The sequence below is a fragment of the Amia ocellicauda genome, chromosome 4 (assembly GCF_036373705.1).
Source record: "Amia ocellicauda isolate fAmiCal2 chromosome 4, fAmiCal2.hap1, whole genome shotgun sequence".
NCBI lineage: Eukaryota > Metazoa > Chordata > Actinopteri > Amiiformes > Amiidae > Amia > Amia ocellicauda.
Window position 1 is genome coordinate 20,700,822 of NC_089853.1, and position 21,139 is coordinate 20,721,960.

The following is a 21,139-nucleotide window of genomic DNA, read 5'->3' on the forward strand; positions in this document are numbered from 1 at the left end:
GCAGTAGAAAACCAGGCTACCACTAGACTCAATTGTAAAGTGAACTGGATAGAAAAAATGAAACAAACAAAAAAACTCCTGTGTGGAGTAGAACAAGGTCTCTGCGGCCTTTCCTTCTGCAATAGCGTGTCTGCAGCAATGGTGGAACACTGTACGATACTGACTGAATGCACCCATGAGCACAAAGCCTTCAACAAAAATAGAAAGAAAAAGAAAACCAAAAAAGACAAAACCAAAAGACACCAACAAACAACGTAATCTGTTGAGAAAGAAATGAACGCACATGAGGTTTTGTTAAAAAAAGATGGCACATTTATTGCTACATAAATGTTATATACATATTGTGTTCTCTGTTACAGTGACAGAAAAGTTTAACTTGTTGCTGCTGGTTTTAAATGTTTATCAACAATACCTTGAAATTTGACACAGGTACAAATCTTTATTAACCAACAATGGAAACTTGAGAACAAGATGAGGAGCACGTCATCTGGAACATTTAGCTCGTACAATACTCCATACGTACTACACGGTCTGCTAGAGCTCTACTATGTTCTTAAGATGCTATTGGTAAATGTCTGATATTAATGAATAGGTTACGGTAAATAACCCTACATTTTTACTACCTAATATAGTAAAATAAAGTAAGAAACTTTTTACTGAAAACTTTTTCGATTTCAAAAATCTAGAAAGAGTAATATTTAGAATTCAAGAAATTTTCTTACAAGATTATTGTATAAAAGACTAACTACAGTGAAAAATAAGCCAAATGTTTTTTAATGTTTTTTTTTATTATTTTTGTTTTTTTTAATTTTTTTTAATGAAGGAAAGCTTTTGGGCATACGGCAAAGTCTAATATAGCCAAATAGACAAGCTTAGAAATAGGTTGAGGGGAGGGGAAAAAGGAAAAAAAAAACAGAAGAACAAAAACATCAGACAATGATGCGTGAAGTCCCGTCAGACAGTGTAAGCAAACATTTCTTTAAGCTCAAACACTGAAATGAAGAACAAGGCCACATATATAGTCAGATGGAGACTGACAATAAATGTGATTAATTTGTAAAAAAAAGGGAAATGAAAATCGACAGAACATCACCATTAAACTTGATAGAAATCGACCACTTTGGCTGCCTTGAAACAAAATTTTCAGCTTAGTTACGTCTGATATGGCAATATTTGTTCTTAATATTGTGTAAAATATCAATTAATAATTGTTCATATTGCTGTCAACAAGTGAGCAGGCAGGATCATCAGACACAGGATGTGACAGCTTCTTCTTTACAATTAATAACAATGGAAGACAGCGTACATGGAAGTTAAAGGAATGAAGCGACAGAGTTAAGACCAAAGGAATTGCAGTGTGCGTAATGTTGTCGTTGTTCACGTTAAATATTTCTTACGTCAGTACCGCAGATGGCTTTTAAAAGGTATTGGACAGTTAACGCTGCTATGCACAGAACCTGCCCACTGACTAACCATCATGGTACCTGGGGAAAAAATGGAATAAAAGAATAAAACACACAAACATGTATAAAAGAGAGGGAGGAGGGAGAGAAAGCTGTGACCATGTGACCATTGCTCTTTCCCGTAAAAAATTAAGAAGCCTTGAATCTCTGCTTTGTTCATCACTTCATTTTCCCAGGCGAACCAGGGTGTCATCCAGGGTGTCATCAGGAGCGTTCACACTTTACACTGCCATATATGAAGTACTTGCTGAATGGAAAACAGAGCAATTCTAATAAAATAGAATTTCATTCTAATTTGTCACACTTCACTTTACAAAGCTTTACTATGAAGCCTAGAAAAGGATTGTGTATATCATTAAAAAAAAAAAAAAAAAAAAAGAATTTGTGGTTAGTCTGAATGAAGTTTTGTGTTTGTTTGTTTCTTTAGACAGAAAGGAAAAGCAACAATAACAACAACAACAACAAAAACACCCTTATCCAGGCCGGGTGATAGTATGGTCACCATATTGCTTCCCACTGCTACATAAAGCAATTTTTTTTTACCAGAACTGCACATGTTATTTTAGTGCAGAAGTTTAAATTATGACCATAACTGCTCAGAGATCAGAAACACACACACAAAAAAAACATAACATAAAAAAACTAAATAAAATCACAATATTAGGAATATCTTGATTTTACACAAAAAATACTATTATGGCAAAAGTAAAAAAAAAAAAAAGACAGGGAATAATCCTCTTCCACTTAAGACACTAACAGTTAAGCAGGGAATGCTAAGGGTTAAAAAAATGTAAATGTTTTGCTCTCTGTATTTGAACAGCGTGAAAAAAAAAATCTGCAGCTGATCTTTCAGAGAAACTACAGTTTGCCATTCCTCACACTTCGTGGGAGAACATCCATATGGGTTTGGGGCATTTATAAACGGCTCTGCTCACACATGAATTGTATGAGACATCAACTTCCTACCTAGATGAGGTAAATGAATAGGTAGTTTTTGTATTAACGTTGCTGTTGTTGGAGGAATGAATACAATCTGAAAACAAACACATAAATAAATACCCTTCTGAACCTTTGCATTACTCTCCTAGAGAAGTTGGCTGTGTGCAAAACATACTTTTAGTACTTAATTGTATTATGGGGGCTAGGGTGGGAGGGGGAATAAATGGAGCATCTATAACTGAGAATACACATTTAACGCTTAGTATTTTACTATAATTAAATATCAAACTTACTGTACAGTACAGTGCAACATAAAAGCAGTAAGAATATTTGAATATTGTATATTTCTTGTGGAGTAAACAAAACAAGTAGTTTACCATGAAAGCCTGTCAGGAAATAAATACTCAGCACTCAGGCCTATGGCAGTGTAGGATATGAAATCGTCCTCAATTGTCTTGAGTACTGAGCAGGTCACTGCCAGTCTGTCGTGGGATGATAGCACACCTTGACCTAAATTAGTGAACGTCTGTGGCAGTTTCCCATTTTCACCTTCGACACACGTAAGTGCAGGCTCAGAATCAAATTGCACAACAAGCAAATGAGGGGGGCTTTCTCAGGTCTCCCAAGCCAAACTAGCACCGGCAAACTGTAGGTTGACTGAAACTTTCATCAGGATTTTCAAAACAATATAATTTTCCCTTTAGACACAGACTTCATAGCTCAGTAACATAATAAATATTTTTTTTCTTTTTGTGTTTACAATGCATTCGTCAATTCAGTTTAGGCACAAGTCAACCTCCACTGCGGGTGGAGAGATCGCGACAGTCTCTGATTGTTCAGATGCGACACGCTGCTTGCAAACAATGATATGTGCTGAAGTTTTACTCGTGGGCGGAAATTTCTGATCAACACTGTATGTCTTCACAGGGAGCTGGATGTCGGCCAGTTTCTTCAATCACAAGATTGCTTTTCTGGATTTTTGCTTCAAGTGGTATGTCTTTTCAAATTTGTGTCACAAATAATTAGTTCAGTCTGTCCTTGTGAAGCCAGGTCACCCACTCTTTATATTACAAAATTGATCTGGAGAGTTTGGATCTGAGGGCAAGAAAAATAAATTGTTGGTCAGTAGAGCACATACACATGTGAATCACACTTTAGCAAAAACTGACACATGCAGATTACTACAAAAAATAAATATGTAATCAACTTTTATGGTTATTTTTTATAATTGCTGTTTTGGGTTTCTTTAAATAAATATAACTGCAATTCAGAAAGTAAAATGCTGACAGGGGTTTCTGGGGAAAGAATACACCACAGTTTTTGAAATGCAACCTAAGATCTCACATGCATTAAAAATGAACAAACAAGCACACAAATAAGCAGATCCAATTTGAATTAACCCATAAGCCAAAAGAACATCAAATGATGTAGCTGGCTGCAGTGCAGACCCACCTGGCTGTGATTCACATGTGGGACATGGGGTTAGCAGTGTCTGCAAGCCCAGGGTGGGCTGCAGTATGTGCTGGCTGGGGCTCAGTTGATATGGCTGACACCTTTTCCTCCTCCCTCCTCTTAAGGCAGGCTGCTTTGGGGTTTAGATTCCGCTCTAGAGGGCAAACAATAAGAAACTATTACATGTCATCTTCAATGAGTCGTACGCACACACACATCTATCTGCCGCCTTTTTCTTCTTCTCTTTTGTTTTGCAGGCACCCACTTGGTTCCTCAATTGTCCAAGTCATCGTGTCCTGTACTAATCAAAAACGCACGGGCCAGCAGGCAGACATAGCCTATAAAGCACAGCCATAGAAACGACAGAAAAGATTTTTCTGTTGCACTTGTGAGCTCTTCCATTTCCCAAAGACAGGAAGCACAACAGCAAACATATGGTAATGTTAAAAAAAACATAAAACACACACACACAACACAGGAAAAGCATGCATAAATAATATTGCTGAGGAATGTACAGATGGGGCTCATTTTAAAACAAGCACCCCTGAAACATATTAGAATTGCTCAACTTTCCACAGAGTACTTCCGTGCCTGGGGTGGGTTTTGCCAGCCTTACTGCAGGACACCGAAGGCCTGGCTAACAGACACGGATGGGTCTTGTGTCTGCTGTTTAACTGCGGCAGCATTGTGAAGGCTGCTCATTTTTATAGGGCAGGGTGGGGTGCGGGTTGGGGGTCTCTGCCTATAAAGTCCATGGGCCACCAGCAGGCTAGACTTCCTCTTCAGGGAGGGAGTGAGAACTCTGCTCCATCTGCCGTTGAGTTAGAAGTGGAAGTCATTAGATTTGCATAAGCAGGTCTAAAAGTGCAATAAATCCTCCTCAGCCTGCCTGCCTGCTTTACTGTTTTCACCACAGGAGCACAAGTTTGCATGTGGACCCCCGGCTCTCAATCATGTGACTCATTTGGATGTGCTGCTGTCTCTCCCTAGAGCTGCAGGGTGCTCTTGGTGCACTTGCAAATATCCACACTGCACAGCATATCATACACCACACCTTACCGGTGGCAAGAGGCATGTGAATAATTCAAACTCATGGTAGAGATGCACTTATAGAAGCAGCGCAGGCTAGTGTTCTTATTTATTCTGCAAACAATCTGAATCCTACAGGACTGAATACATTTGCTTGCATCTTACCCCACACCAACAGCACAGCAATGTGTGAGCGCGAGGAAAAGTGAGCAACTGACCTCTGACTTGCTGCTCTAGACTCAGAATTACAGCCACAGCCTGGTGCAGGATGAGCAGTTTCGTCTGCGGCTTCTCACTCTTCAGGTGCAGCTGGCACATGCGGCCGAGCTCCTTGAAGGCTTCGTTGATGTCTCGCACCCGCAGACGCTCCCGGGCGTTGTTGGCCATCCTCCTCTCGCGCTCCCGCTCCGCCTTCTGCTCCGGGTTCAAGTCCTCGTCTTCATTGATGCTGCTGGAAAGGGCGAAACAGGCATGAACAGGTCAGAGGGGCAAGGTTGAATAGCAAATTCCCAGCAGTGCTGTGCTCTTAAAATGGCCTGAATTGAAATCTTTAAAAGAAACATTCTATCTGTCTGATAGATCTATTTTGCTGAAGTGCACTTGTTCACCTTGTTGAACCTGATAAGAGACTACCACAGCTAGCAGGCAGGTAGTTGGACAGCAGGTGCGGGTGCTGCTTCACTGGGCCAGGCTCCCAGGATTTACCTTGTTCTGGTTCCTCCTCTGGGAGTCATCTTGATGTCTTTCTTGTCCGACTCATCGTCTGACTTCAGGTCGTCTGAGGAGTTGTCGTGTGCGTTATCGTCTTTGTCCTTGCCCTCTGTTTTGAGCTCCAGCTGTCCACCTCCTGAGGCCTGAGTGGTCAGTCCACCTGGAAGACCTGCAAGATGCACAGGAACAACCTATATTACAGCGGTCCGCAACCAGCTGGCCCTATCCTTCACAAAACACATGTACACTCACCTAAAGGATTATTAGGAACACCATACTAATACTGTGTTTGACCCCCTTTTGCCTTCAGAACTGCCTTAATTCTACGTGGCATTGATTCAACAAGGTGCTGAAAGCATTCTTTAGAAATGTTGGCCCATATTGATAGGATAGCATCTTGCAGTTGATGGAGATTTGTGGGATGCACATCCAGGGCACGAAGCTCCCGTTCCACCACATCCCAAAGATGCTCTATTGGGTTGAGATCTGGTGACTGTGGGGGCCAGTTTAGTACAGTGAACTCATTGTCATGTTCAAGAAACCAATTTGAAATGATTCGACCTTTGTGACATGGTGCATTATCCTGCTGGAAGTAGCCATCAGAGGTGGCTCACATGGTGGTCATAAAGGGATGGACATGGTCAGAAACAATGCTCAGGTAGGCCGTGGCATTTAAACGATGCCCAATTGGCACTAAGGGGCCTAAAGTGTGCCAAGAAAACATCCCCCACACCATTACACCACCACCACCAGCCTGCACAGTGGTAACAAGGCATGATGGATCCATGTTCTCATTCTGTTTACGCCAAATTCTGACTCTACCATCTGAATGTCTCAACAGAAATCGAGACTCATCAGACCAGGCAACATTTTTCCAGTCTTCAACTGTCCAATTTTGGTGAGCTTGTGCAAATTGTAGCCTCTTTTTCCTATTTGTAGTGGAGATGAGTGGTACCCGGTGGGGTCTTCTGCTGTTGTAGCCCATCCGCCTCAAGGTTGTACGTGTTGTGGCTTCACAAATGCTTTGCTGCATACCTCGGTTGTAACGAGTGGTTATTTCAGTCAAAGTTGCTCTTCTATCAGCTTGAATCAGTCGGCCCATTCTCCTCTGACCTCTAGCATCAACAAGGCATTTTCGCCCACAGGACTGCCGCATACTGGATGTTTTTCCCTTTTCACACCATTCTTTGTAAACCCTAGAAATGGTTGTGCGTGAAAATCCCAGTAACTGAGCAGATTGTGAAATACTCAGACCGGCCCGTCTGGCACCAACAACCATGCCACGCTCAAAATTGCTTAAATCACCTTTCTTTCCCATTCAGACATTCAGTTTGGAGTTCAGGAGATTGTCTTGACCAGGACCACACCCCTAAATGCATTGAAGCAACTGCCATGTGATTGGTTGGTTAGATAATTGCATTAATGAGAAATTGAACAGGTGTTCCTAATAATCCTTTAGGTGAGTGTATATGCTCACACACATATGTGCACACATACATTTTCCATATTGTGGAAGTAATCATACACCGATACCAACACTTAAAAACCCCTCCCCCCCCCATCCCTTTGTACGGAAACTACAAAGAAACAATGTTTTTATGGAGTTTCTTTTGCAGTGGAACTCTGGTCCCAACATCTGGAAACCTCTGTTCCCGAGAATGTGGAGAGGAGACCTGTATATCCATGAATTGCTTGTACTAACCTCTGTAGTTGTCCTGATGGTTGATCTCTGTGCTTGAAGTGGAAACAGTACTGGGGAGCACGGAGTGATTATTGTTAAGACTGACCGATTCCTCGCGATGAGCTCCACCCTGAAAAGACAATTTAGAGACGGCGTTTAATAAACCCCCAGCTAGTTACTACTGTTCTCTGAATGTACAGCAGTGGAAAATCACTTCTGTTTAGCGGCAGGTCAAATATGAATTCATGCTTTTATTCTTTGTGCTGCAAAACCCCAGAGGGCCATCTCTCAGGGCCTGTCATTTTAAAATGAACATAACCTGTGAATCAAATTAAACACAGGGGAAATTTTTCATAAAAGGTTGTGATTTTCACAGGCCTCTACTGCTGCTTCACACATTATACAAAAAAATAATAAGAAAAAATAAATATTGCACCTTGAACTCTCAGGTACACATTTGTGAAAATCGTTTCACATCGAGGTTTATTTGATAGTGTTTTTTTATTATTTTATTTTTATTTTTAAATGAAACACTTCACATTCCCAATTGACCTTCCCTTGTACAGCATCCTTGATGGCCAAAATGTCTCCTTTTTTTTTTTTACTGCCTAACCGTTCACTGAACCTTCCACATGGTCCCCAGTGAAACTCCTCCAGTGTAAGGAACTGAACATCAGTCAGCCATGGTATGCTATGGCCTGCTTTTTACTTGAAGGCGACCTCTGCCATTTAATTTGTTCTCTGAAAATCATACTCTCCTTTGTACTTTGCATTTTTTATTTTTTATCATCAAATGTGTGGACAAATACACCATTCAAAGCAAGACTGACCCTGGGCTGTATTTTAACAGTATTAATTTAATAACAAAGATGAAGCCTTTTGTTGGACCAGTAGCAAAAAGGAACAACTCACTAATACACAATTTTTATCTGTCCTTCCTTCACTTATTTATTTTCTTTCTGGAATTCACATGCCACTACAAGCACATAGCCATAGCATTTACATTTCCTGTGAGTAAAAATGTAAGCTAAAGAAAATTTAACAAGGACTTAAGAACTTGCTGATATACAAACGCAGACTGCAGCCACGTATTATTTTCATACTGACTCGGACGTATTTGGCTGGTTAATATTTGGCATTTACCAGCTGTGCAACTTGAGGAATTAACACTATAAGCTGATCATACAAATATCAGATTTATTTCATTATCAGGGTACAGTTTAAATGGGGTATCTGAGTTCCTATTCTACAGTATTTGCAGATGGCTAAGGGAGTATTTAGACTGACAAGAATAACCAAAATCTGGATCAATCAGTCACCACGAGCCATGAAATCATACTGGGATCTGACCCGATTCAGAGTAGTGTAATATATGATTTGGCATGCAGTACAAATTTGTAAAGGTGATTTTCAGCTTTGTGCAGTATAATTACACGATTATAGTGAATAAGGTAAGGTAGTCACAGTTAATGGACTTATCGGAGCATTAAGTCAATACATTTAGAAAGGCTGTGCTGTTTTTAATGAGTTTAACATGTTGTTGTTCTCTTTCACCAGTGCTCAGAGTAAACACTTGGGGGTGCTTTTGCACTGCATTCTTACCTTTATTCAGTTGCAGTTTGAAACGTTCATCCAAATGCACAACATGCACCTCATGCTATTTTGTTCTTCAATATACTCCAATTAGCCCGGCCCGGTGTGTGTATGTGTGTGTTTTGTTTCAGAACTGTTATAGTTTATGGTATATTCGCCATCCCTGCAGATTCCAGCGTTAGACACTTGGTCTGGGATGTTGAGTACTGACTTTTCTGAGAAGAACCCTAGCAAATTAATAATGCTGACATACACTGACAACTGAAGTTGAAGTAGCTGAAATCCATAGCCTCTCTACTCTCCCTTCTGAAACCTGGTTCTCAGAGTGAGAGCTAAATGGTGTAATTCTAGACACCCATTTAACACCCATCTTTAAAATGCACAACAAATCCTGGATCATCACAAACCACTGTGCTGCTTGAAGAGAAATACGCACATTACACAAACAGTTGACCATACGAACAGTGAACTTTATTTTAGGAGCCAAGATCTTAAATCCATGAATTACAGAATTCACTACTGAAGTAAACTAAAATTAAACAGACAGTATTGTTTCCTTGGATATCGTGAGCAAAATTATCTCAGACCTGCAATGAGTGTCTGACTAAAGTTAACTTTCAAGATCTTAGTCTGTCAAGGTTTAGAGTAAATCAATTTAAATCAAAATTACGGAACCTTCTCCTAACTCTCATACATACATATATACATACATTATATATATATATGTTTCCTCCTGGGAATGTCAATATGTATGTGTGTGTAATATATTATATATATATATATATATATATATATTACACACACATATGTATTGACATTCCCAGGAGGAAACAGGTGTAAATCCCATTTTGCGGGAGAACCCCTGCAGCACTATAGTCAATCCTCAGTGGCTTTAATCAGATGTTCACCAGCTACAGCTATCACATTTCTCCTTTAGCATTTTTTTGGTTGGTTGCGGTGGAAAACCAGGGCGGGGGGGGTGGTTGTTTGACTTTTTTCCCTATCCTTTCCCAAGGAATGTGATTCCCAGTCACTGTTGGCCTCTGCTCAACCCCATCCCCCCCACCAAGGCTGCCCCGACCTGTCCTCCGCCTCCCCCAAATGCTAATCTCTGCAGAAAGTGGCTGCTGCAGACCCAACAGGTGTCCAAACAAGCCTTTGTCTCAGGCGCGGGAGGGCCGAGTGCACCCAGAGAGGGTGGCATTTTAATTGTGGGCCTCATTAGCATACAGCTGAGAGCCTCCTCTCAGGGTGGGGACTGAGGGCTTCAGACGCACACTTGTCTAGATTTCCAAAGTTGTTAAAAAAAAAAAAAAATACAGGGGGTGGGGGGAGAGAGAAAAATCACTGTGTCAAAATAAAAGGCCAAGTTAAATCCCTGCTCTGTCTGGACACAGTCCACTCCCCCCCCCCACTTCCCTTTCACTAGTAAAAGTGATTACAGCTATAGCCACCAAGCCTTGCTTAGGCTGTGTACAGTGATGAAGCTATGGCTGTCCCTCAAGGTTTGGGTCAAGACAGTTCTAGAGAGTTCTGCTGCACAGCAAAGCAACCACTGGAGGTCAAGCCTAGAGACACAGGTTTCAAGAAAGTATCTGACTGCTGCAGAAGGTGGCTTTAAATACAAGACAGAAAATAAACAGAATCGGAGAGGCAGGAAATGGAATGGATTTTTCAGAACTTGGCTCAAAAATTAAACAAATGTCAAAATCAAACCACTTCTGTTTACTTTTATCATACAAAATAGAGTCAAAATTACTCGTTTCCTCGTGTCTTCTGCCAAGAATAGTTTTTCTCTGAGGGGAATTTAATTTAATGTTTACTTAGCAGTTGAACCGACTTGTATAAAACCACTTGTCAAAAAAGGAGCAGGGTCACTAAACACTAAAATCACAATATTAATCCAGGAAATATCACAGTAAATGCATGAAGCAGGAATGCATCAGTACAACACTGAATTAATAGCCTGTTTACCACTAGACAGAAAAAAACTGCCTGTCCCACAATCATATTAGAGCCAGATTTACAGACTTTAAATGTATAAAGCCTGAATACTGAACAAAATCGAATTTGGAATAAACAAACAATTAAACAAACAAATCATGTTTTTAAAAATGTCTGTTTTCAAATTGTATGCATATGAGAGGAGTACATGATACAAATTTGGGGAAGTCTATTTTCAAGCTTTTGAGCTACAAAATTAATTTAAAATTAATTCCAGGTAACACTTTCTCTAAACAGGGCTCTTGGACTGAGGCTGTTTACAGATCAGGGCTTATTTTCTTTCTTCCTTCCTTCCTTTAATACAGGCTTGGTGGCTGAAATAAAAATGCAATAAGGAAACCCCTTTCTCTTTTGATGTTTACTACCATACCTCTGTAATGAATATAAATGGCTTTCTGTTATGTATATAACTGAACCTGGAACCAATCCTATTACAAACAGAATGACCATACACCAATTTGAGCAACCTAATTATTTCCATGACAGGTGAGATGTTGCCTTGATCACAAAGACACCCTGCTGGTTTTCACTTTTATAAGGGTACACTTCGCAGCGGGAAACCAGGATTAAAATTATACAGTAAACATGCAAGCATGCGGGCAATGTTTCACACATATCTTGTGAGGCTTTTCCACAACAGTCGAGTTTGAAAATCACCAACCATCCCTGCCCCCCAGATCCCCTCTGATGTATACAATTTTACATGCAAAAATATTTATTTTGATCTGTGAAGATATGAATCCCCTATCCTTTCCAGGAATTATTCCCATATTTTGCGAAAGGATGGGCTGCATTATTTTATACCGCCTGGGGATTAATCGAAAAACGGTTTCCTCTGTTGTAACTTCCACTACAGCTGTGTTCAAATCCCCTTTCACTTGAAAAAGTTCAAATTTAGGACCACAAACATTATGCGTTACATTCCAACAGACACGGCCCTCCGCCTGCAGCCAGCATCTGTAGCCTTCTCCCTAGCTGTAGTTTAGGAGTAACACATTTTCCAAACCAAAGTGTCTGAAACTTCAGTCCATCTTGCCTTGTTTTCCCATTCACTCTGTATATTCTATTTCAAGGAGAAATGTCTTCTGCCAGCTATTACACATCTGGAAAATATGCAAGTATAAGCTAAACTGCTCTCTGTGGAAAGTCTCTGTTTTCTGCACATGGTTGCGGGTGAATTTCATGAGCCACCAGATTTTTATTTAATTTTTTTACAAACACATGCATGCACGCACACACAGACCCCTACAGACACGCACCTCAGCCCTTCACCTCTAATTGTAAAGACGTGAGCAGGTGGCCACTGTGAACATTTGCCATGGTAAGATACCGTGAAACTGGGAACTCTTTCTCTTCCCAGCAAGAACACAGTAATGTTTCTGTGTGCCTTACTGCCTTTATAAAACAGCTCAATAACAGTGCCCTGTTTGCATTTTAAAAATTATTTACTCCAAAAGCCACTTTTTTTTTTAGCACTGCATTTTTTAAGCACTGCATTTTTTTGGTTTTTAATATTATTTCCAAATACTGTATGATGTCTGCAACTGGATGTATAAAACTCTTTACTTCTAAGTGTAGTAGTTCTACAGTTTTCTATAGACATTCAAGTATTAATGAAGGAACACGGATAAAACAACTTTCTAAGCCAGGAGTTAACGCAACACAAAACTAATGTGTGTGTGTGTGTGTGTTTCCCACCCCGAGAAGTTTTCTTGCCGTAATTACCATGGACGCAGTCCGACTGGACCCCACCAATCCCGATGCTGGGTAGTTTGATCCGATGCCTCCTATTGGCCCATTGTGTGCAGGTCCCAGAAGGCTGTGTATGTCTGTGTGCCCCCCCGGCAGGCTGGGATTGGGCCCGACTGCGTGGTTCCGCAATACATGGATTGCATCATCCAGTCTGTCCAGGCGGTCCTCCATTCGAGACTGCTGCAGGGATTGCACAGAGAGACAACGCAAGAGAGAGCCCCATTTAATGAGTGCAAATGAAGACAATTACAATTATAATCATTATATTAAAAATGATTTCAACTGGGTAATGTGTTCTTGACAAAATGGGAGCTAAAAGGAAACACATATGTTTGGAGCTGCTTTTAAGGTTTACAAGGAAGACACCTGAAAAAAAAACAAAAAAAAACAGCCGGACAGCAAAGAGAAGCTGAGCCATTTCAGCCTAGAGACAAGATCGTCTGCGCATGAGAAATGTTTTACTGGTGCAATTTAAAAACAGGATTTTCCAAATTAAGCAAATTTACAGTACCATGACTATTAATTTGGTATTACGTTTTATTAAGCATTTAATTCTTATAAGCAGATTAGTGTGCATCTACTGTGAGCTGAAATGGCAAAAAAATTGTATAAAAAAAGAATACTGCAATGTGAATGCTGAATTCAAACAGTTCAAGCCAGTGACAAAAAAATATAGAGATGTAAAAGAGGTGTCAGACAAGGGATGGGGTAAGGCACCATCTAAAGTGAAATAGTACCTCGCAGACATCCTTTAAGAATGACATTGCATCTTGCAAATGCTCATGTAGTTGCTGCTGAACTCGATTTTTCTGGCAAAGTCAAGACAGAACAGGAAGCAAAAGCACAGGTTTAGATTATGACCAGAGAGACAGGGAAGCCAACAGAACTTGTCAGCATCCACATGTTAGTCCAGCTAAAATGTCAGGGAGTGTTAAAGCTGGTCTAAAAAAACAAAACACACAAACTAAATAAATGCTATTCAATGAGATTTTGCACACACCCACTCCCTTATAGGTAATAACATATCCAAAAATGCACATGCAACTCATAGCTTGCATTGACCTACTATTCCAAAACACAAAAAATGAAAATGCAGGCCTAGAGAATCTTAACATTCTGCCACACACTTAAGTGCAAACGCATTATGTACACGCATGTGAGTAGGGGTGTAAATGAAAAGTAATCTGCTTTAGTAGCTCGGTGGGATCAGCCCAGGAATCCTGCAACAGTAGTTACGGCAACAGCTGTCCTCTGAAAGCAAGCCTGATGACTGGGGAACAGATGGCGACAGACACACCCAGCGCAGCACAGTATTGTTCAGTCCAGCCCCGCCATTTGTCAGCGTGGAATTTACTTGTAATGCTACCCTGCCATATTCTCCAATGATCCCCTCACAAACCCCAAGCAGCTCTGCAACTGTCCATTAAAAAAACATTCAAAGGGTTCAGTGTGGCCTTACCAGTGAGTGCAGGGAGTTCTCGTAGCTGGGGGACGACGGGGTCTGTCCTGTTGCTCTGGGCCATTGGGTGGTACCTAGAAGGAAAAAGGCCCATCATTGATCCGAGTGTAGGGCTGATGCACTGGCACAGACGACAAGGCTACTGTCTGCATTTAGATCTTCTACACAGGGTTAAGGATCAGCTGCACTAGACAGACTTGGCTAGTTGGTCATCTTCATGATTAGCATTCTTGTTGTGTGGGTGGGAGCTTAAAACACCACTAATATTTTTTCTTGGCTGGACTGCATCCTGGAGAAAATGCTTGAGGGGTGGACAACCCAGATTTTCTTCAAACATTTCTGCTCATTTGCTAAGTATTAATGACTAAAAGGGGCACCACAAAACAATGATGTGAACTGCTGGCCATAGCTAGACCCTGAGTGCTGTCTACTCTCTGGCTGAAGCTCTCAGATGTCCAGCGCACCTCCCTCCCCCATCTCCTGTTGCTGAAGGATCTAGAATAACACAGTAAACCCACCATAGCCCCACAGTGTTCGTAGGCAGGAAGACACAATGGCCACAACACTGCAGCCTGGGACCGGATTATTTCCCCACTTTCTCAGGCTTACTCAGGGCAGTGACAACGTTATACACATACAGTGCATTTATAAATATAAATGAAGAGAAAATACTACACTTAATTATCATTAAAGTAAATAACTAGTGAAACTGATTTAAGACTAACAATTCTAATGGGGCGAAAAAATATTACAATATAACATGAAACACAGAAAGCATTGCTTTTATTTTGAAATGTCTCTTAAAACCAGGTGATCTTCATGAACTAAATCTCAACAAAGGAGGTTTTCAGCCATGGTTGATTTTTTTTTTTTTTAAACATAGGATGTTATTCACATTCAGGAGCCTGTGCCAGTTTGCAGCACAATCAACAGTGCTTCAGTGATGTGTGTGTGAAAATGATCCTAATCATAATTAAGACATAACTACTACTGAAATATCGATGCGTTGAAATTACTATCATGCAAAAGGAATGCACATCTGCAAGTCACATTTGGAGTTAAAAAGTGGAACTTTCATAATGAAAAAAAGGCAGAGATTATTCCATAAAAAGCTGATACAATCCAATTGGCAAACAGAGCTCAACAGGAAATAATGCATTAGAGAAGGCATATATAGTATATACTAGAACAACTCATGTATCCTTGCAACATGACAAATGTTCCTTGGAGTTTACTTTAAGTATTGTAGAAAGTTCATTGTTAGATACGAATATACTCAGTATATCCTCCTAGTACAACGAAGAGACGCCAAATCGAATGATCTTATTCTGAAAATACTACTACTACTACTACTACTACTACTAATAATAATAATAATAATTAAAACAAATCAATAGTTAATGGTCTCCTTAGCGCTTCTCTAAATTTCTGAAAATCTAAGACTACCTGGCTAAACTACATTCCTATTTTCAGACTTGTTTAGCTAAGAACTTTCCAACAATTACTTTTCACAAATGAAAGTACGATCCACAAGTTGAAAAACTATGCCACAGCTACACACACACAATTGAACTTTAACAGTGTGTCTCCGGGACAGGAAAAGACACATCTCTGCACTGTAACCAATGTTTACCTCTTATACAAATGAAACTGTAATTTTAATACCTATGCACTAAGCTATGAAACAAAAAAAACGGAGGTCCAGATACACACTTGAATGGGGCTTTGCTTTAAGAGCAACTCAAGTTTTGATCTTTCTTTGAAAACCACAATCAATAAAGTAATGAAAAAAAACTTGATTAGTTTTTCCTTTTATTTACTACATAGTGGCCATTATTACAAGAGCTTTAAAATACTTATTTTTACTAGTTTTTTTTGTTTTGTTTTTCAGTAGTAACAAAACTGTTAGGAGTTGTCGTGACTCTTGGCAAATATCCAAGTGTAGGCTCAAAGGGGGGGAATTTATTCTTTTCAAAAGCCAACATTTTTCTTTGTCCCAGTGTGCCTATACTTTAACATAAAACACAATGGAAAGAGAGAAGGCAGGCCCTGTTTAAGAACACCTTCATGAACGCTAATCAGATTAGCCCAACCTCAGGGCTTCTCAGAGGAACCGGAACATCAGAACCAGGGTCGAGTGTGTGGAGGGTGCTGAACCCAAAGGCCGTCTCTCTCTCTCTCTCCCTCACTGTCTTTGTCTCTCTCCGTATCTTCTCCCCTCCCCCTTCTCTCTCTTTTTTCCTTCTAACCACCACCCCACTTCTCTCACACAAGACTGTTCTTGCCCAGCATTTACAGTGCCTTGCAATAGTGACACCAGCTCCCACAAAGCTGCTCTGAAGCTTTTTTAACAAAATGCACTTTTGCTGCAAAAGTATATACATAGAGGAGTTTCATACCTCAAAGACTTTAGTTGCAATAAACAAATGAAAGCCGAATAATACACATCGCCCAAAAAAGAACAGTTGACCCCCCAAACTTAAGTGCCAGTACTTTTATTCTCATTACATTTCAGCAAGTGAACATCAGTGCACATTATTATCATGGTGTCGCATGCAGCACATTGTAGCACACGCACCCCATCCCTACAGCTATACTCTGCCCATCTCTGCCCATCTCTCTGTGTGTCTGAGCTTGACAAATAGCTGGTCTGGAGGTGCTCACCCTGTGGTAATGAGGCACAAGTGAACTCACTCCAGAAACAAAGTTCCCACTGAGACCGTCCCTGTGCCACTGCCCCAGAGCTGCCAGGCTCCCACTGCACTGCTGAAGGAGGGGCACTACAATTTCAACTGTTCTTACCCACCAAAAAACAAATAAAAATCTACCCAAAATAAGAAATGCAACACTGCATTAATTTACACCAGAAATTTCCCTCTGTCCCCCCGTCATCATCAGCAGCATAATAATAATAATAATAATAATAATAATAATAAAAAACATACAAATCTGTCAAGTCAGCTGTATTAGTGGGTCAGGAGCAGGCTCTCTCATTTTTGCAGCATGACCATTGATTCCAACCAGAAGGCGATTAATCCCTCCATTACCATTACAGAACCAGGCAAGGCTTTCCATGTAGTTATTACAGCAGAACTGGCCTAAAACAGCTGTGCAGGTGGTAAATGCTAGATACACATTGTAGATACACATTAATCAGCCAAATTAAGTAGGGGGGGATAGCAAAACCTCCCATTAGGTAAACCATAAAGACTATACAGTTAGATAGTAAAGGTTATTTAATGTATATGCAATATACAGTGAATGCCTTAACAGTTGGTATAGACTGTTTTTAAAATTGTACACAGTGCCATCCATAGCAGTTGCATACAGAAAAATTGCAAGAATTCAGTTTGCATTGAGAAGATAGCTTTGCCGAGGGGCAATGCCATGCAGGACAGAGCGGCGATGAAGAATGCACAGCTAGTGCAGTGCGCCCACTGGGAAGCCGCAGAACACCATTGTGTCCCACTTGGAGGAGTGTGTTATCATCACTGAAGAGGATGAAGTTACATCAACACTGTGTAATTCCAGCTCCCTTAAATCAGTTTAAATCAATGAGCCCATTGCCGGCACGTCTGTGGGGGGAACAGCTGTGTACTGAGGCTGAGGCAGCTGAGGACAGAGGGTCTGGGAACGTAGCAGAGAGGGACAGACAGCTGGCCGCACTACATCACTGCCTCTCTGGACGCCCCTGCACTGCTAGCTTTAGCTTGCTGGCTTTCCTGTCTCCAAATGGCCCACTCTTTACAATCATATGTTGTGGTTCGGTACCTTCAAGCGTGCACATGCAGTAATTCACCACAGCACTGACGACACGGGCACAAAGAGCAAATCATACCTGCGAGAGGTGAGGGGGATCCGACTGGCGTTGATGGATTGGATGGGAAACTACTGCTGGTGTGGTCAGGTGAATAAATCTGACAAAAGACAAAGACAGGAATTTGTCAATAAACAGCGGCAGAATGTATAAAAGCAAAATTTGTCATTTCTGGGTACTTTTTACAGCCCTTATTGTCACCCTTCAACCTGCTTTGTAGCCAAAATTGGCTCATCAATCCTGGGTCTGTTTTACTACCTGAAAGGCTATAAAGATGCTCACAGAACACATATGGGCCCTTTACAACATCGGGAAGCTTGTTCTCAAATGGCGCCTTCAAAATCCACAGTGCTCATAATTCACAGTGACACACACACACACACAAGATCCATTTCCTCCCCAGCGTTTTTTTCTTTTTAAATGAAGAACGATTTGCAAATTGCATGTCTTTTCTCTGATATCCATTACCCTCCTTAAAGATTTGTAAATACAAAAAAAAAAGGCTAAAGAAACACATTTTCACTCTCGCTGAAAAGTAAAAATAGTATCTTTAATACTTGGAAGCTACGGCTTGACTAAAATCTCCATTAAATCCTATTAATATAATTTTATCATGCTCTACAATAGAACAGGCACACACACAAGCACTCATGCACACACATGGCCTCACTGGAGCACAATCATAAATGAGGGTGGAGAATAGTTAGAATGCCAGGCACCAAAAAAAATATTCAACATCATTAATCTCTCTTCTTTACTCATTAGCCTGAATGAGTTCTGTTGCTGGAACAGCCACCCCTGTGCTTATCCCATTGTAATAGTTTCCTTGGCAGAAGTGCACAGCACAGGGAGATGATGTGAGATCTAGTTATTGATGTGATCTAATAAAATGACAAAGTCATTTGATCCTTGCTATTAGCAACAGAGACATTTTGCCAGATAATGGCAGGCTCTGTAATATTTATTTTTCTTCTTCTAGATAAATGACCCGTCGGATATTCATCTGGAAAACAAAGCCTCTGACAAAGACACTGTTAACTCACAATAAGGTTTCTCCCGTTGTGTGTGTGTGTGTCTCCATGTGTGCGTCTCCGTGTGTGTGTGGGGCACTTTGGTGCGAGTTTTGTGAGGAATGGAGAAGAGGGCTGCAAACCATGCATGCAAGGGAAGCAGTGTTTAAACTGAGATTATTTATTTAAAAAAATATGCAAAAGTACTCTACGCTGTGTTTGTTTAAACAAAAGCTGGATTATAATGGTTACAGCATCACTGTTTCTTCATTTGATATGAGGATATTTCATCACATAATGGAAAACATATTATGGAAACCAGGGTATTAAGTTTCTATCCATCTAATTAGCTCTTCAACACACAGCATATCTAGCAGGATTTCTCTCAGAGAACAGCTCAGTCAATTGGCATGAAACAACAATTCACAGATAAAGATAAATAAGGCAAATTGCAGGACCTTTATTAAGCTCATTGAATCTCAAACTATGTTTTGGTGGTCCAGCAACTCTAAACATTGTGAGAGGAGGAACACTCAGCTGATGGATTACAACAATTCAGAATAATTTCAGGGTAAAGAATAATGCTAAAATAAAGGAAAGCCAATAAGGCACCACTGTAGAGTAGTTATTATTGCAGGTGTGGGTATTGACATATCCACTGCTGAGAAATACTCAAGTGAACAGCACCAAAGCCAGATTGTTGCTGTCTGGCACTTGTGGGGGAAATATCACTTATGGAATAGCATTATAAAGAGGAAAGTACACTAAATTAGTAAACAATGTTACAATTCAATGGAAATTTCCAGTTTAAGGATTTTCCCCCTTGCAGACGGAGTTGAAAGTAATAAAAAAATGCTGGAAATCGCAAAATTGGGTTTATGGGTTTGGGGGACATTTTGGACTAAAGAGTATGTGTCCAAATAATCTTTGGTCTCTGGTGTTTACCATTCAATGACAGTCATAAACAATAACCAGATTACAACATATGGTGCTTAGAAACACAATGCAGCCCAGTGTTCTGACATCAGAATTTATTTGCATTACCAAATCGACGGCTAATTGGTATTACCAGTTTGGAAACATATCACAAAATGGCTTGCCTACCACCAGCAGAGAAATCAAATAATTAAAAAAAGAAAAAAGTTTACGTGATGAGTGGAACAAACTAGAGACACCCTAAGCAGTAATTATTCTGTATGAAGTCCTTTCAACATATTAAGTGTATAGCAGCAAGACAAAATCACATGCATTATTATCATAGATGAAAGGATAAAGGCTAGAGAAGATGACCTGATTTTTCCAGGTTAAACTGAGAGAAAATGGCATGCTATTCGAAAACAAAAGGTTTTCTGAAATTAGATAGCAATTAGATAGAAACTAAATCACTCCCAATCAACTGCAAAGCTTTTACAACAAAATAAGTAATCAAACAAACAAAATAAAGTGTTCAGACAGTTGGAAAAAAAAACATAGTAGTTTTAATATGAATGGAAAATGTAATTTGCTCCTTAAAAATTCTCTGAAAATGTTTTAATACTTCAACGAACCATGAGGGAGAGAGCAATGAACACGATCTGGAGCAATCCAGCTAGCAGTATATGACATTTTAACACAGATGCTTTTATTCCAGCTAAAAAGGTGTGTGTTTGTGAGGCTACCAACCTCTGTCTACTCCTATTAAAAGAAACACATTTGGGTCGGGGCTGACATTTAAACAGTGACTGTTTTTCAAAACTTTCCAAGAGGATTAAAAATATATATATTTAACACACCACATGAATTCGTACCGTTTCATGTTGGGTTTATGCAAGTGACTCCGGAGCCGAGCAGGAGCGCACCCCGACGGATTTTCAACGCCTCCTGGACCTTCTGCCAGATTTAAACTGTAACACGACTCATTTTACAACAACAAGCAGGAGCCCACCCCCATCAGTCACGCGCCTCACCAACGCAGCAGGGGGCCAATAACCCGGGCCCATTGAAAGCTGCCTCGGACAAAGAGCGTACAATGGGCAGCCTGAGGAGTTAAACCTCCAAACTGACAGCACCCCGTCTCCCCCAGCGCCTCAGTGTACATTTCACAGCAGCTTTGTCATGCAAATGGAATTGAGTCTGTGAATACAAAAAGACTTAATTTGTGATGATTATTTTTTTTTTTGTCATCAACATCCCTACGTTTTTTTTTATTTTTTCCTCCTCTTTGTGCAGAAGAAGCTATTAGCCGCTTAA

At 40.3% G+C, this 21,139-nt stretch overlaps 1 protein-coding gene across 10 annotated transcripts in view; it reads right to left on the reverse strand.

The window, feature by feature from the left end:
• Window positions 1–289: 289 nt before the first annotated feature.
• Window positions 290–21,139, reverse strand: part of tcf12 (transcription factor 12) — a 112,432-nt gene continuing 91,582 nt past the window's right edge. For 7 of the 10 annotated variants that reach the window (XM_066701324.1, XM_066701328.1, XM_066701322.1 and 4 more), the window contains 9 exons: window positions 17,922–18,000; window positions 14,084–14,157; window positions 13,362–13,433; window positions 12,598–12,804; window positions 7,297–7,405; window positions 5,589–5,763; window positions 5,102–5,334; window positions 3,855–4,008; window positions 290–3,497 (listed from right to left, as the gene is read on the reverse strand). In XM_066701324.1, coding sequence (XP_066557421.1) covers window positions 3,866–4,008; window positions 5,102–5,334; window positions 5,589–5,763; window positions 7,297–7,405; window positions 12,598–12,804; window positions 13,362–13,433; window positions 14,084–14,157; window positions 17,922–18,000 — 1,092 coding nt within the window. In that variant the 3' untranslated portion in view covers window positions 290–3,497; window positions 3,855–3,865. The remainder of the gene's footprint in view (window positions 3,498–3,854; window positions 4,009–5,101; window positions 5,335–5,588; window positions 5,764–7,296; window positions 7,406–12,597; window positions 12,805–13,361; window positions 13,434–14,083; window positions 14,158–17,921; window positions 18,001–21,139) is intronic. The other 3 variants (XM_066701325.1, XM_066701331.1, XM_066701327.1) reach the window with 3 other exon arrangements.